General features: G+C 35.7%; 1 protein-coding gene across 1 annotated transcript; it reads right to left on the bottom strand.

Moving 5' to 3' along the window:
- Nucleotides 1–5023: 5023 nt before the first annotated feature.
- Nucleotides 5024–17157, bottom strand: LOC133697108 (DExH-box ATP-dependent RNA helicase DExH5, mitochondrial). The gene is made up of 19 exons (XM_062119468.1): nt 16524–17157; nt 16276–16430; nt 16109–16196; nt 15500–15739; nt 13966–14061; nt 13203–13391; nt 12927–13086; nt 12721–12851; nt 11453–11620; nt 11091–11363; nt 10638–10832; nt 8893–9096; nt 8664–8733; nt 8394–8542; nt 7063–7368; nt 6810–6869; nt 6553–6705; nt 6333–6443; nt 5024–6176 (listed from the first exon to the last, which is right to left on the bottom strand). Exons 1-19 carry the CDS (start codon nt 16944–16946, stop codon nt 5715–5717), a joined length of 3633 nt encoding a protein of 1210 aa, XP_061975452.1. The 5' UTR covers nt 16947–17157; the 3' UTR covers nt 5024–5714.
- Between the last annotated feature and the right edge of the window lie 674 nt (nt 17158–17831).

Here is a 17831-nt window from a genome sequence, read left to right as displayed (position 1 = left end):
CAGAGGGTTTATGTATTTGGATACGGGTTGAATTTGTATTTAAAACAATAGTTTAAAATTATTTTTTTTTATGTTTTTAGATTATTTTAATGTATTGTTGTAAATAATAATTTTTACAAAATAAAAAAAATATTATTTTAATATATTTCTAAATAAAAAATATTTCAATGGCAACTATAATCCCAATCTCAATTTAGCTGTTAGTTTTTAAAATATTTATTTTTAAAATTAAAATATTAAAAAAAATATAAAAAAATAATTTTAAATAAAAAATAAATCTTTTAGCAATTACGTCGCCAAATGAGCTCTAAACATGGGGAGATTGAATGCTTGCTATAGCAATGTATTTTTTAAGATATTTTTAATTTAAAAATATATTAAAATAAATTATATATTTTTTTTAATTTTAACATCAAAACGTTAAAATCATCAAAATATATTAAAAAAATCAATTTAATAGGCTCTCCCAAACAGTTACTGAGACTTTTTGCTGTTGTTTATGGTTTTGCATTAAGCTAAACAAACACTCAATCAGTAGTTTTGAGGTCTGGTTTGATTCGTAAAAAGGAAAAAGAAAATTAAGGTCTGGTTTATGCATTGTGTTTACCTGTCAATCTTAAGTTAAAGAGGTTATAAAAAATTAAATTTTGTGAACATATGAGACATATATGGATGACTCGTCTAAGAATTTATCCTGCCTCAAGCATGCTTTATTTTTCTAAGTTGATTTTTTTTAATTTTTTTTTCAATATTAACTCAATTGAAAATTGAATTTCAATATATATATATATATATATTTGTTTTTGACAAGGTGTATTTTTGAATTGTTTTTAGTTAAACTATGTTATTTTTTAAATTATTTAATTATTTTTAAATTAATCAAGTTGACCAGATTATATAGAATAAATCTTTACGTATTTTAATTTTTCTTTTTTCTAAAAATACATTAGAAATGTTAGGATTTTTTTTTTAAAAAAAAAACCCGTAATTTTCTTTTCAAACTAAGGGACCACTTTTGCGGCTGGTCCTACTTGACCAAGCGCTTCTCACTCCACGTGTCTAATTGGTGGCTATGATCTCGTACGATTTACATGTAAAAAAAACTTGGAGTCCCAGTGAAAAACTTGATGAAAGAAAAGAACCAATGCGAGCTAGACTCGTGTAAGATTTACACGTTATTCCTTGAAATGTTAATTTGCTCAGCTTAAAGGGGTGAAAAGAGGACTTCCTTTGCAAAACCCTCTTGTCTACGCTCTACTTTTATTCTTTCAATGGGTGACCTAATAGGTCTTCCACTATAAAATTCAAAGCCAAAACCCACCATTTTTAAGGTCGATTTTGATATTTTTTTTTTTTTTGCTGATTTGGGCTAGACTTTTCTTAATAAAGTACCGACAAATTTGTTAGAACAACCTCCGTGATATTTGCTCAAACTAGCAAATATAATTTTGCTTGTTTTTCGGTTTTTGTAGTGTTAGGCTAGTGATGAGCATGTTTAATTTAATTTTCCTAGTGCGCGTGTCGGCCAAGTGCTGTTCTTGTCGAGGATAGAAGATTGATCCACAGCCGAAGCCGGTAATAAACTTCAGCATCAGGGTGGTCCGGATAATTGGAGTGAAAGTCTCCTCATGCTCAATATTATCTCTGTAACTGAAGCCACGTGCCATAAACCTTGCTTTATGACACTCACAATACCATCTGCAGCAAGTTTTGATCATGTAAATCCATTCAGAACAAACTATTTGAACCGTGGCAATCGGATAATTGTTTTTTGCAAAAAAAATAATATATATATATAAACTTTTCAAATGTGTTTTTTTGCAATATAATTATAAATAAAAAGCCTATACAAACTATTTGTTCCAGTAAAAGCAAAAAACAAAGTATTGACGGGTTTATCCAATTCGTCTAGCTGTAAGTCGGATAATTTTTTTCCTACAACAAAAAAATTAATATATAGATGTTATTAATGTGTTTTTTGACATTGAAAAAAAAATAAAACTGTGAATCAAAGTGTTGATGTTTACATAAAATAAAATATAGTAAAGATAATATGCGTTAATAAAAACATTTAAGATGTCAAGCTTATTTTTAATGTAATAAAATAATAAAATAATGTTGAAATTACTACGATAAAACATCATTTTTATATTCTTTGTATAATAATTCAAAAAAAAAAAAAGAAGAAGAAAAAAGAAGATTAAAATATCTTCAATATCTTCAACCATAAAGCAACACAATAACAAGTGAAACCTCTTATTTTTTTTCATCAATTTTATCCCTATAATAATTAAATAATATATAATATTATCCCTCTATTCATTCAATTAACAAACAACATAATTCATCTAATTTGCATATAATCTCTACGTGCTCCGATTAATTCTTCCCAAAGAGGCTTCAGAATAAGTTGCAGTAAGCAATGATGTGCAATTTTAGTGTCAAAGAACATCAAATTCAGGATAAATCACGTTAAACAGCTCATAGTTTAACGACAGTAACACTTTGCTACCTCAATTTTCATAGACCACAACACGCTATATACATATTTTATAATATAATTTTAAATAATATCTTATCGTGTAATTTTGGATAACACATTCCATTTGCTGTCAGGTTCCCGTTAAAAGATAACAAAAACATTATCACAATTATTCCATTAATTACATGCTGAACAATTTCTAATACCCAACATACCCTTCAGGAATTCCAAGCACAATGAATCAATTTGGTCAATTAAAGGCAATCAACATCTCCTTCTTTCCTCTGTTTCTCAACTCTGAACTATATTTCTTCACTTCTCCATTGCCATCACTTTGTTCATGTGTGCTTACAGCCAGCACAACCAATAAATCAAAACTCAATAAACATATATAAAAAATAAAGTCAATCTGATCGAACATAAACACGTGGTTAATTAGTTGTTTCAGACTAAAAATCATTTTTTTTTAATTTTAAGGTTAGGGTTTCACTTGCCGAATTTCAAAGTAAATCTATGCTTTTAATTTCGTGTTTCTTTGGGTTTTGATTTAGGTTTTATTTGAATTTCTATCGGGTAGAGAGAGAGACCGAGAGAAAGCTAAAGAAAGTGCGGAATGTGCAATTACGAGGTTTGTCATATAGTCCGAGGTCCGAAAAGCTTTTTACCCCTGGCAAAGTAGGGCTAAACTAAACAATTTGGAGCCAGAAGCAAAATATCACACCCCTTCAATGGACAGACCGAGCTATCCTATCGCAATCGATATTTTTCATCGACAGCCAGCAAACTTCCCCACTTGCCCCAGATGTTAAGGATCTCGAAGAAACATCCATGAACCCGACCCTTTCTCGGCCTATTAAATTGTGCTTGCGATTTCAAGCTAGCAAGATGTGGGCCAAGGAGCTCCTCATTCTCGCAACCATTGAAAACGATCCACACAAATTAAAGTCACGATACAAATATGAAGGGACCCTAACACTACCACTCTCAATTCCTACGGGCGTTTATTAGGGCCCGACACCCCGGCAACGTTACAGCGTAACGACGAAGATGCTTCGTAACATGCTTGGGGTCACATTCATTAGGGTCAATTGGGCACTAACTTACCGAGATCTCTACAAGTAAGATGTAACGAAGTACAATTTGAGGACGATAGAATTCCAGACAATAGCACATCTTTGGTTCCACTTTCTGACTTCCAGTTTCCCCCCTCTAGTAGCGAAACTTAATTTAGAAATGAAAATAAAAATACAATAAGATCATTTCTTACTCTTGTAAAGAAGAATCTTGACATGGAGGAGCAAACCTTCACCAGCCTGTCCCGTAGTCTTACGGTCGGATCTCAAAATTATTTTACCTGGTCAACCTTGGCCTGACCCCGACAGCAAAATCAATGTCGTTTCGAGGATGGTCATGTGATTTTGCTATAAAATTCGAGGGATCGAGATCCCGTAACAACTGGCGGAGAAGAATCGTTGATGAATCTGATGAGCTTGAGGTTCATTTCCCCCCCTTGTCGTTTAGAAAAAGTCAAGAAGGCTTTAGATTTGAGAAAGTTAATTTTATCTCTAGTGATGCTTGTGGAAAGGAAAACAGTTTTTTACATTAATCAACAGATCTATCTGTCAACACAACAGTCTCAAGACTCTCAACAGCTCATCTCCTAATAGAATACTGCCCATGATCACATGCAGATGCAATGTATGCTATACTAAAAAACGTGTGGAGGAAATACTTACCAAAGTCACGGACATGCAAACCCAACCCCAGCACAGGCCCTCTCTAACAATGGTCTGTGCTGGCTTCACTTGGAAGCTTCAGTGCATAGGTGGTCATGTTCTGAGCAGTAAAGGGACCTTAGTGTTTAGAATGAGACTTGGAGCAAGCTGCCAAAGCCGAGTCCATCAGATGTGGTATCACTAGATTCATCACTATTCTGAGTTCTTCAAAAGCAGAGTACGTTTGCGACATATAAAGATAATGATGGATGGTTACTTGGTTAGTGTTCGCCTCTTTTTTTTATTCCCTTATCAGTAGAATCTTCATGTCGTTATAAAATCCAGACAGGGGGCCTCGGATGTTAGTGTCTTAACCAATCACCATCAAATTAAGATGACTGGCGAGAAAGAGGTCAATGACATTCCTCAAAATCATCTGATCACGGTAGCGTGTTTTCATTAATATCTTGCAGCCACTCGGTCCATCTGCCTCTAGATGTGATTAGCTCTCATCTAGAAACTCGAACTCTTCGTTGGCCATCAATAGCATTTATAATTACTGACAATTTTTGCTCGGTTTTCAGAGACTGGAAAAACTTGACTACAACCAACTGCTATCCCAAATTGAAATTCAATCTACCTAGTTGAACCGAACCCCATGCGTCCATCAAGCAAAACCACCTGAAATCTCCTCCACTGCGCCGAATCTGAGTACATGAAGGTTGAGGACCTCAAAGTGTTGCAGCTCGCATTCCTATCATCCAAGTTGAAACAAACCAAAGCTGTTGTACAAATCCGGATCCTTCCACCTTAGAGACAACAGACATGCAAATGAACAATATAATATATCCATGGGCATAACAGAATAACAGGTCTTTGTACCTGGATCCTTCCATGACAAGGAAAGTAGCTAAAAATCATGTAAGAACAATTTACACATTCGTATATACAGCCCCCATGATGTTCCGGGCATCCTAATTTTTTTTCCATCTAACTATACAAAAATCCAATCAAAATGAATACTGGACTCGAAACAGGGGTTAGCTCTGATTCCCATCTCTGATGCTGTGCGACAAATCAGAAGTGCTTGGTCTCGGATGATTACACTTTCAGGCATTGTCAATCATGCAGCTCCACAGGAAAAGCATGAACTGGATAAAGTGGAGAGATCCATGCCAGTTCTCTTAACAGTGACTCTTCAGCTCAACTCCATGTCTAAATGCAGGTTATCTGATATTCCAAATCACCCACAAGTTATTAGCATTAGCTTGCAGCTCCTGTCGTGGACTTGAGCATCTGTCCAATTGCTAATGGCCATGACCCTTTATCAAGATAAGGTTAGGTTTGCTAAGGTGACATTGTCGTTCAACCATCCTTTTCCTCTTTAGGGGAGAAAGAGAGTTGGACCTACATAACAAGAAGACTACATTTCCTTGAGTTCAAGAATTGCTGGGAACAAAAGGTTCAGCTAGTGGCTCTCCAAAAAAGCAGTCTATAGGAAGCTTCAGAAACCTTTTTTAGTAATGATCCTTTTTGCTCTTCTTTAGCAACATTGACATGTGATTAATGTATTCCTGGCTTGTTTGGGTCCCACCCACCAGCCACTGCAGGGCTTCAGCCGCTGCATCTTTTTCTGCACTCTTCTTGTTATTGCAAGGCTGTCCCATAATTTGCATTCCATTGAACTCAACAGTGGCGCGAAATTGGTTGTTCTTCAATTGCTTTGTCTTGTACGATGGTGCAGCATATCCTGCCCGGGTGAGCAATGTCTGGAGCTGACTCTTGGAATTATCACCTCCAGGTCCACTATCACCCCTTGAAATTAAGGTTGGCTGGGTAGCAAAAACAGTTGGTTTTGAGGACTTGAAGAAATGGCAACCGAACACAAATCTGCCATCACAATTATCCTCTGAAACTAACAAACGCACTGCAGAGAGAAGCTCATGGTGCATGTGTATGTCCATCCTGGGATTCAGCAGCTGTCGATATTCACCACGAACAATTGACAAAAATTAACAATATCAGACCCTTTAACAGTTGGAAACTTTTAGCAAGAGAAGTGGAGAGACGGCACACAAAACATATCAAAACTAATGTAAAAATATAAATCCAGTTCCCATCCAACGTTTGCCTACTTTGGTCTGAATCAGCTCATCGAGCTCTCTCCTCAAGCTCTGATACATTTCTGCTACAGAAGGTTGCATGTAGAATTCCAGAAATCCTCCCAACATTTTCAAGTGCCCATCCTGTAAGAGAATTATGCATGGATAAACATGGTCAGTAAAAGAAAAACCACCACACGCAGTGATGCAACTCCAGCTAGCAAGTGATTTTTAAGAGATGAGAAAAACTCACAGCATCCCCTCTAGAGATGCTCCCGCCAAATAGAAGCAGCACTGAATCAGAAACAGCAGTTGAATCCCGGAGAAAAACACTATTAACTTTTATCTTCTCATTGAAAACCAGCCATGGATAGGGGATTTTTGATTCTCGAGCATTAACCGAGTTCTGGGGAGAGAAAATACCAAGCAACTAAAAAGAGAACAAGGACACGGGTCCCCTTACACATATTTCAGAAGAGAAGAGATAACATTCAGGAAGAGGGAACTTACAGAGTGCAGAAGCACCTGGCCATCCTCCATGGTTTTTAATGAAAATGACTTCTCATTGTGCTGTACATGGAATTAAGTCAGCACTCATGATTTGTGAAAAGCACACAAAATTAAGTATCATCCCTCTTTTCCCACCACATCATCTAAATAGCACATTTATAAAATAAATAGGCCATTTCAAGTCAAAGGAACATCACAATTCAGATGATGATGATGTGAAAGCATAAAAACCCACGAAAATAAAATGACTCACCACAATGGAGCAAATTCCAGGATAGAGGCCACTGCAAATAACTGCTCGAACCAGATGCTCATCGTGGCTCCATGCATTGCAGGTGGTTGGGTTGCCATCGACAAGGCCGGTATCCATGAGCAAGGAGAAGAACTCCTTCCGAAGAGAATCAATAGCTTTCATAGATTGCACTGAGAGAAAATTTCTCCAGCAGTACTCATATCCAGAAAGATCTCTTTCAGCATCTTTCCAGCCCTCATAGGCTCGGACAAGTGCTAGGTGGTCACTATAATCACCAGAAAACTGAGATTTTGCAGCCTCTGCAAGCTGCATAGCACAAATAGACATTAAGGGTTTTTCTGAGTAAAATATTTTACAAATGGAAAAAAATTTACAATGTTTGGCAAGTAATGATATGATGATAGTAGAATGATGATGAAGATGTGTTGCATTAATAGGAGTAGTGGTTGTGGGATGGTGGTGCAGATGGAGATGGAGATGGAGATGGTGGTTGTTGAGGAGTAGTGGTTGTGGCAGCAGCAAGGTGGTGGTGGTTGAAATAATTAAAAGATTGTAAGTGGATTATTATCCATAAATTATTTTATGAAACTTCATGAGCTGAAAATATACGCCGATAAATTAGCAAGGTTTAAAGGTTGATTGTAAAATATTTTATGTTGACCAATTTTCCTAACAAATATTTTAGGAGAAAATCAAGAAAACATTTCGCTGTAAAATTTTCACGCAAAACAAACACCTCCTAAATGATCATATTCTAAGAATAACAAGCAAGAATAATCAGCAGCGTTTCAGACTTCATTATCACTATGCTGCTGGCCTACAACTGGAATCCCACAACCCCAAACCTCAATGCACACAAACACCCACAACAGTCACATGCCACAAAAAGAAAAACAGTAAGGCCCTACTACCCAAAGAATATTCATATCTTCAGGCAACCACAGCATCAAAGCTGCAGAGTTTCCAGCCATTATTAGAAGTGCAATCCAAAAGCTCCCTTGCTAGCCACTGCTATGCTAAATCTATATCAGGACAGAAACCTGAGTCAACAGTTTGTTTCCCCCTTCCCTATGGTGACATCTAATACTTGCATGCCAAATGGTAATACCTAAGCCTAACTACAATCTCAACAAAAGCAACTAAAGGGTAAAGGAAGTTTGCATGATCATATTCATATGAATTATTAAGAAAAGCGTAATGCAATCATGTGCAGCCCATTGAAGCCGATAGCAGACCCAGCCATAAATATATGATTTTTTGCTTTCATCCTAATCAAAGCACATAGAGAATTGACTTTCATCTAATAATATAAGATTTGGAAGGTGACTTACATCCTTCTTGTCCAATGGCATCAAGAAAGGATCTCTGACACTAAGACCTGCAACAACAGTTAGTACTGGATCCAGGCAATTCAAAATAGCACCTAAAACGAGCATTTTTCCGAGCTTAGGCTCCACTGGAAGCATAGTCAAATATCCACCTGCCAAGTGACAGTCAGATTGAGTGGAACAAAATCTTACCATCAATATATGCTTTTGCATTAGCATAAGTTACACAAATCTAAAAACTGATAAAGAATATATAGAGAGATTTAGGCCTACCTAGAACAGTCAAGTTTTCATTCTGATCCAAGGCTCCAATGATTTTTAAATATTCAATGGCATTTTGAACCTGTAATACATAAATTGAAAGCAAAAAGTCAAAAGAGGTAGGCATGAGAAAATCAGTTGTATGAAGGGAAAAGTTGACAATAATTTCTACAGGCAAGGGCAAAAAATAAAAGGAAGCCTAAGTACGTCACAAGAATATAAAAATAAGAAAGAAGGGTACCGCTAATAACTCAGGCGACTGCAAAGCCCTAGATAGAAAGTCAGATATGCTTCCAAGTTTCAGACTTTTGATTTGTAGACAAATAGACTGCAAAGGCGTTCTCAAAATTTCTGGCAATTGGTACTCTGCAAAAGCATCATATACACACCTAGGATAGAGGTGATAACATTCTCCTGGTTGAACGCGGCCAGCTCTTCCTCTTCTCTACATTATAAAAAATATAAAGAGAAACCAAACATGGTTAGTAAACATGAATTTGAAAATATCAATTAAGCAGACAAAAAAAAAAATTGGCATTGTGACAAGATACAGAAATAGTTGCATCTCTTCCTGCAGGCCAAATATATGCCATACTGTAAGCATTTAAGCAGATAGAGTAACGTTCCTTGATCTAGCTTCTTCCTTTTATGTATTACAACTTACAAGAATAAAATAAATTCTTTTGTTCCTTTTCCCTCCTTTTCTTTTAACTGCACACTCGCTACAAGGCTATAGTTTCATATTCTTTCTACTAAATAAACTATCTTCAACCCTGTCTACTTATCATATAAATTTTTTATTGTTTAATTACAGGAATCCAGTGATTGCCTAGATTTGAACGAGAAGTTGGGCAGAGAATTTAACTTTCTACTCTAGCCAGTAGAGTGGGCTAGCCCAATTTGGTAACCAGGAGGCCAACTCCAAATGAAATGCATGCCTTAAGAGATATTGTTGGGAAAGGAATGGCAGGAATTAAAGGGCCACATAAGATCCAATAAACAATGGAAACACCCTAATACTACACCATCTCAACCAAACTTTTAGAAAAAGGAATTTAGCGACAAGGGTTTTGCAACTTGACACAAGGCATTGTAGAAAACTCCTGAATTGTTATTACAGTGGCTAAGGCAGGGCAAATAGTGGTGGTCGCTTAACCCTGTATAGCTCTTCCTATTAAAACAAACCCCCTTTTCAGGATTAAGGCCAACCATGCTTAACCCCCAACCAAAAAGGCTGATCAAACTAAGTTAACAGTAGATCAAGTAGTGCTACAATAATGCATAACCCTCACTAACTGCGTTAATCCAGCCAACTAAAGTTGGTCAGTAATATCTTCAATCTGAATTCAACACTACACTGAATTGTTGTGATCAGTGCATGCATCAGCTAGGGGTTAAATATTTTTTTATAAATGATTTGACATTCATTGAAACTATTAGTGCTGACTGATTTTAGTCAAATATGTGAAAATCTTTGTTGGTGGTAACTGTTAAGCAACATGACACAGCTACTTAAACCATGGCTCTGATGAATGCATGCCCACAAAACATACACACATGATGAGGGGAAAAATGAAACTACTCTAGTTCTAAAAAGCTAACTTAAATGGCTCTTTGTAGATAATTGGCTTGCCTTCAATGACCAATCTAATTTATCAACCACTAAAGTTCATACGAGATCACCTACTATCAGGTCACCAAAATGAATTTCATGTACAAAAACTACTAGTGCTACTTCCCTGTTACTTGCCAAGGCAGTAATTACAGACTCTACACATGCTGGGGAGGGGAAATACCTGTCCCACTAGCCCACCATGTGTCGAACCAATACAGGAATTTATTTGACGATGAGGTTATTAAAAGAGAGAAAGAATGCTTGATAAGAAATTGTGAGGATGACTTTTTCAGATGATCAAAACACAACATGTACTAAAAAACAACACCAGATGCCATCTTATAGCTCATATATCCAACAGAGGAACTTACTTGTTGAGCAGAAACCTTAGAAATCCAGGAAGGAAGCAGACAAGGAGTGTTATTCAATGCATCATAGGAAGACTCCTTTGCTTTCCCACAGTCAAGAACGAAAACAATATCATTGATAGTGATACTTGTCTCAGCAATATTAGTAGCCAGTACTATTTTCCGCACATCCTCTTGAGGCTCATCAAATATTAACCTCTAAATGCATTCCAAATACATCATATTAGTAATGTTTAAGAAAATTGAAAGGGAAGAATGTCCTGTGCAATCTTAAAAGATAGGATACCAAAAAATATCTTAGTAAAAAGCAGCTGAAATATGCAGTAAGAATTTGCTGTTCTGCTTTCCACTATTGGTTACTCATTAATTTGCAGAAAATAAGCATATGAGTGGCAAGAAACTACACAGTCAAATCAAATTAATAATCAGAAGAGTAAATTAAAAGAATAAAATTACCTGCTCTGAGCTGGCCATAGAACCATGGCAAGTGAGCAACAAGACTCGGCTTGGATCTCCTAAGAAAGGATGAGCTTGAAGCTTATCCTTCAAAGAACTTATGTCATCCCACCCCGTCATGAAAACAAGAACAGCACCTGGCCTCTCATTCTCACAAATATTACATAAGAGATATTCAACAAGATTAAAACCTATGCTATCAGGATTCCAACATGACAAAGACTCCCGAGTCTGGCTACTGTACTCCTTAAAATCAGCTGTTCTAAGAGCATCCTGATTATATTTTTTCAAAATGCAAAAAGAAAAATCAAAATATATAAAAATTACAAAATGGTAGAATATAACCTTAAGAACATCTATACCTCAACACTTGAAGCAATTTGACTCTTCCTTTTTCTCGGAGCTTGTTTGCCTATCCTCCACATCTTTTCCTGACCATAACCATCAATTTGGTTGCATTGGGTCAATCTGTAACCCGTCATTTCCAGAATATTTTCCAGAAAATGAGTCCGTACCGGGAATGTAAAACCCTAAATAAGACCGTTAAAAGAAGGACCATTAGAACAAACCTTCCAACCCATGGATTGCAATAATAAGAGATAAATAAAAGATTTAACATGCCAAAATATATGGATGCACATTGAATAAATAAGTTTTAAACAGTCATGGCAAGACCAATCAGCATTAAGGAAATATTTACCACAACAACAATAAAGAAAGAAACAGAACTTCCTAGCTACACTGTGTAATTTAAGATTGAATAAAAATAAGATGACTACAATAAATGTGGAGAGTTGTTCTCAAACAATAATGAAATCAGAAAAAAGAAGTACCATAGCCCATCTTTGCTCGTCAGAATAGATGTCACTCCGCTTTTTCAACTTTACTCATCACATTGCCCAAACTGGTGGATTATTTAGTATACAATCAAAAAGAGTCTCACTGCACCTTCTTCTAACAAAAAAATAATTCTACTATCCTGTGAACTCATATTTTTGTTCTTTAAAACTAGGGTAGAATAAACAATGACCATCATTTCAATGTATTATTGAAGGCAGAAAATCAAGAAATCCACTGGTAAATTGTTTGTATCACCAGATGCTTGTCATACGAGTGCAGACCAGGATCAGGCATCATAACTACAACACATAATCAGTGCATGATTTAAAATACCAGCACTAAACCACAAGCATTACAAATGACCAAAAAAAGAAAAAATTCTCCAAAGGAATATTATTCATAACCAAAGGCATAACTTTTTCTCCTCTCTCCACAAGTAATTTATAATAAAAATAAAACAGTAAGTAGGAAGCAAAGAAAAGGGACAGCCCAGGCATCATAACTACAACACATAATCAGTGCATGATTTAAAATACCAGCACTAAAACGCAAGCATTCCAAATGACCAAAAAAAGAAAAAATTCTCCAAAGGAATATAATTCGTAACCAAAGGCATAACTTTTTCCTCTCTCTCCACAAGTAATTTATAATAAAAATAAAACAGTAAGTAGGAAGCAAAGAAAAGGGACAGCCCAAGCAAATTCATATACTGATGGATTCTAACTATAAATTGCCTCAACAAACAATGAAAGAAGACAGTGCAACACTGCTAACTGGACTTTTAACTTACTGGAATGCGTAGTATTGGAGCTCCATCAAAATATGATGAGAAAAGCTCGGCATCAAGGGTTGCACTCATTAGAATCAGCTTCAGTTCTGGCCGATGAGGAAGGAGATCCTTAAGGACAATGAGCAGAAAATCTGGTGTCAAAAGTTCATTGTGAGAAATCAGATCTCATCATCCCCAAAATAAAACCTCAAACAGCTAAAAGTTACCCTCATTCATTCCACGTTCATGTATCTCATCCACAATCACATGAGTTATTCCTTTTAAACTTCTATCAACAAGCAGTCTTCTCAACAGGATGCCAGTGGTACAGAAGAGAAGGTGGGTATCCTTTCCCTTTACACCCTCAAGCCGAACCTTGTATCCGACCTTCAAACAAAAGCCAATAAAACAACAAGATTTGCTTCAATTTCTTGAAATGTGTTACTGATAAAAGGTAGTGATTCGGACAAAGTAACCCAGAATGTTTCTGAGAAGAAACTCACACGTTCACCCAATTTCTCCCCTCTCTCTGAAGCAATTCTTTCAGAAACAGACATAGCAGATATTCGTCTTGGCTGTGTACATATAATATTACAAACAGCTCCACGAACAGATTCTACCTCAGATTCTAAAATGAATTGTGGAATTTGCGTGGTTTTGCCGCAGCCAGTTGCACCAGAGATTATAACAATCTGTAAAATACAAAAAGTTAGGCTTTAGTGCAAATTATGAAGCATTAATTCTTGAATAATATTGACAAGCAAAGCTAGGAATCAATCCACGCCAGCATAACAATTCTTTCCATCCTCGTGCGTGTGGAAGTTCAACTTCAATATATAACAACAACATCCCAATAAAAAAATTAAGACAAAAAACTTGAAAGTTCAGTAGACCACAGGATTTACCATCTTCAAATACAGAAAACCTAACCGAAGTAATGATTTCCTTTTGACAAGCTTATTACATCATTGCAATGAACTTCAAAGGAGGTTTAATAGCAGGAGAGATGGATTATAGACAGGGAAATTTATAGTAACATAAAGGTATTCTAGCTTGGTGCATTTAGACAAGCTTGAATAAACTTTATACAAACCAAGTGTGAGCTCTTAACCCTTATGCTGAATACATTCATTTCTTAGAAACACAGACAGATACCTTCATTTAAGAAAATTGATGACAACAGATTTCCATGCAAAGTTGGAACCAAACAACTTATAAAAAAAAAGAGGAAAAGAAAAAAGTACAAAAGACCTATGCATTACAAACCTGATTTTGTGAAATGGCTGCCATTATGGCATCCTTCTCTTTGTAAGCAGGAAGAGTTTTACGAAATTCAACCATCTTGCAGCCTTCTGGAGATTCCTAAAAGAAATTAAAAAAAACTAACTTCATCATATTTCAGAATTCAAATCACGAAACATACTGCAAAAAAAAATTTAAACCTCTTCGAGTTCTTTAATCAAAAAATAATAATAAAAAAATCAATGTTACACAAAACTATGAATAAACATACTAGAATCTCATACAATCTTTGCAAGTACTCTGTGCATGTATTCTTACTTGGGCAACAAGTTACCTAGCACCATCCAGACTTATAGACAACCTCAATGAAGAGGAGAGTTAGCAAGTCTTAAGTCTGGACCAGTATCCACTTGTAAAAAATGGTTTTGGCTCAGGATATTATGATAGACTGTGTAAACACAAACTAGTAAGGGCCTGATGAACATTTTCCCCTTCATTAGGATTACAAACTAAATGCAAGGACAAGGAACTCCAAATGTTGTCTGAAACTGATGATAATATTGTCCAAATCTTTTTTGCACATATAACTTGAAAAATCCTGTGGTCCACCACATTGATATAATAAAAATGGTGAGCTAAGGTCTGTTACATGACAAGGTGCAATCCAAAACTGCTAGTTACAAGAGGGACTCTCTCTACAAATTTTTAGAACTTTTATGTGAAAATGGCCATTGCAAAATGAAAATGCAACACTTTAGCCCCTCCAAGAACTGAAGTCTGGATTTGTCCCCGTAAACAACCCAAGTTTGAGAATGCGCGAGGCACCTACAATTATCTAAGCTAAGACATGGAGCAATGCCAAAAGAAAATAATCCAAATTTTATTTAAGGTAAAAAACAAAAAGGAATCTTTTCAAAAATAACCCTGCCACCATAATAATAAAGTGATGGTGTTATGAACAGAGGTTCGAACATGGGTCTACCAGTGTAAAGCCTAGGACATCGTATTTATTAGGTGTTTTTATTTAAAAAAAAAAGAGCAGAATATATTGGTATCGGAGCCTAATAATTAGTTCAGGATATTAAATTTTATAAAATACATAGAGCTCAAATTTTTCCTGTGAATGAAATCCCAATATCACATCCCTTGTTTTTTCAAAAAAAAACGACAAACTAATTTTGGTGTGCAATTTTTAGTTAAAAAAGTACATTAATTATCTACATGAGAAGATATTGGATCATATGGGACTTGTATGCAAGTGTGGGAAAACAAAGTGGAAAACCAATACTATTCATTTATTTGCGCGAGACGAGGCAAAGCTGCTTTTTAATAAATAATGATAGTAATTGTGTTTACATGCTGTCTATCCTCTCAAGTCGCAAAAGAACGATTGTTCCAGAGCCAGTGGGACTGGTTTTTCCCCAGGATTTTTCTTGAGGCAATTTTTCACAAAGTAACTGGTATGGAGATTTGCCTGAGATGATAGCTATAAGGAAGAGATGCATTGATATAGAAATAGATACATGACATAGTTCCATATTATTCAGGGTAAGATAACCTGCCAAGCTTGTTGCTGATCACACAATTGCATACTTCTCCGCCACAGAATTTTCTCCGTAACAGCCTTACTGGATGCCAGTGGCTCAGGTTGCTCAAAAAGCCCATCATCTGTGGAGAGACTACTACTGCTTGATCTAGAAAATGTATCTGGAAAATTACTATTAATCCTGGACCTTTGATAGAGGTAGTCTCCAAGATAAGCATCAACTCTTTGTAGCAAACCAAGAGGTAAGTTCACCTGCCAATTCTTCAAACCTTCAATTTAAAGCTCACAAACCATGTATAATGAAAAGTACAAAAGCTGTATATGGAACATGCAGAAGGTTTTTCCAACAAGGGGCAAACAAATGTACAAAAGAAAACAAGAATAAATGGACATTGAAAATACATATGCGGTGTTTCGGACCTAAAATTCAATTGAAAGAGATTTAAGAGCTTAGGACGAGATGAAGCGAGCAAAAACAGGGGCCAGAAAAGAGCAAAAAAGGAAATAATACTTCAGCAATTCAGCTTTCAAAGCTAATAACGACATTGTTTTGGTTTATGAACCAAAACTACATCAGACAGATGAGAGCAGAACTTTGTAAATAGAAGTAGGAGAAAGTACCTCCCTCTGCGGACGCTTGTCATCCAAATCAAATCTGTAGTTTGGAAGCGGAGCCTTGCTAAAAACAACTACTTTCGCATAGGAATGGCTGCCAAGATAAATAAAAACAAAATCAGTAAAAACACCAAATGGAAACCAGCAGTATATCAAGAAATACAAGATACCACCTGTGCAAGCCCATTTTACTCGCAAGAGCAGCTATTTGCTCAAAATCACGCCGGTCCTTTTTCTCTCTTGAAATCAACTCTTGCTTCTCCTTGTCATGCAAAAGCATTGTTAATTTCCGTTTCCACTCCTCAATGTCATCAGAAAGGCAAGCACCCTAACAACCAGAGTTTTGAAGAACAATTAAAAAATCAAAAATTAAGCTAAATTGATTCGATATCGAAATTACATTGATCGATACGTTACTCACAGGTTGAACCACGGGGGAGTCCGTTTCAAGATCAGAGCCTTCCTCTGATTCTCGGTCATCGTAGGCAGAAACAAATTTCGGTGCCGGTTTCTTATTACTGTTAAAATCATTATTATCAGCAACGCCGTTTCTCTGTTGTTGATGAAGAGGAGGACGGTTTCTAGGGTTTAAAACAGTAGTGCTCTCGCTGTGATTTTCGCGAAATTTGGAGCCAATTGGAGGAGAAGGAGAAGAAGCATTAGAGGAGGAGTGACAGTAGGGAGTGGAGACGAGGGAGCGGATACGGCAGTGTGGAGGGACGTAAACGGCGCCGAATGAGGAAGGCGGCGACCGGTCCTTCATTGCTGTGGAGGAGACAGATGTCGAGGGTTTTACGGTTTGGGGAATTTGCCAAGGAGGTGAATGAAGGAGAGAAGATAGCATGCGAGGTGAAATAAGGGTATCGTTTTTGGTGGAAAAATTTTACAGGTTCTGATCGATGATTCTTCAGGTTGTTCTCTGGTGGTGTGCCGGCTTAACAGTTGAGTTGAGCGAGCTTGTCTTTCTAGATCGAAACGATAGTGTCTATTTTCACGCGCCTTGGCCCTTGTCTTTCTACCTCCTTCCTTTTTCGCTCCGCCATCTGCACCTCATTTAGTTTTCGAATTTAATAGCTAAATTTACAGGCCGGGTCACTTATTTTTACAATGTAAAAAAAGATTTTCATTGATATAAAACAAGAAAAATCTATATTCCATGTAATGGAAAGAGATTATCCGCTTTATCATAATGGCAACCCTATAAGCAAACCAAGAAAATACCATAAAAAAAAACATTTAATGTTTATATTTAATTAATTTAATTTAATTTAAAATTTCTTAATAATCTGTTTTTTTAAAACAATAAAAAATCTCATAAAAGAACAAAAATATATATTTTAGAACAAGATTAAAAAAAATTAACTAAAAACAACTAAATAAATTCGAGTAAATTTTTTTTATTTTGAATTAATCTCAAAATCATAATCTATTAAATTTCATATTTATACTTTATTAAGAAACTCAATATCCAATAAATTTAACATTGAAGATAAGTTAATTTAATTTAATTTAATTAAGAAAATAAAATTTCTTTAATAAAACAAGATATAACAAATATTACAAAAAAAAACCCAAGGCAATATCAACTAATCTAATGTTGAATAATAAAATAAATTAATTTAATCTTAACAAAATCATTTTAAAAAAGTTATATCTAGCAAAGACAGAAAAAAAAAACTAACACAACTCATGTTACTTTCAAAACATTTGAAAAATCTCATAAAACATA

The sequence above is a fragment of the Populus nigra genome, chromosome 6, assembly GCF_951802175.1.
Source record: "Populus nigra chromosome 6, ddPopNigr1.1, whole genome shotgun sequence".
Taxonomy (NCBI): domain Eukaryota; kingdom Viridiplantae; phylum Streptophyta; class Magnoliopsida; order Malpighiales; family Salicaceae; genus Populus; species Populus nigra.
This window is presented reverse-complemented; position numbering and strand designations above follow the sequence as displayed.

Bases quoted from the DNA above. Each gene is read 5' to 3' on its own strand.
- LOC133697108 (XM_062119468.1), bottom strand. From the start codon at position 16,946: ATGCTATCTTCTCTCCTTCATTCACCTCCTTGGCAAATTCCCCAAACC. The intron at 11,621-12,720 runs GTAAGTTAAAAG...GGTCTTATTTAG, and splicing joins CTCCAATACTACGCATTCCA to GGTTTTACATTCCCGGTACG. The intron at 11,364-11,452 runs GTATAGATGTTC...AAATATAATCAG, and splicing joins AAATTGCTTCAAGTGTTGAG to GATGCTCTTAGAACAGCTGA.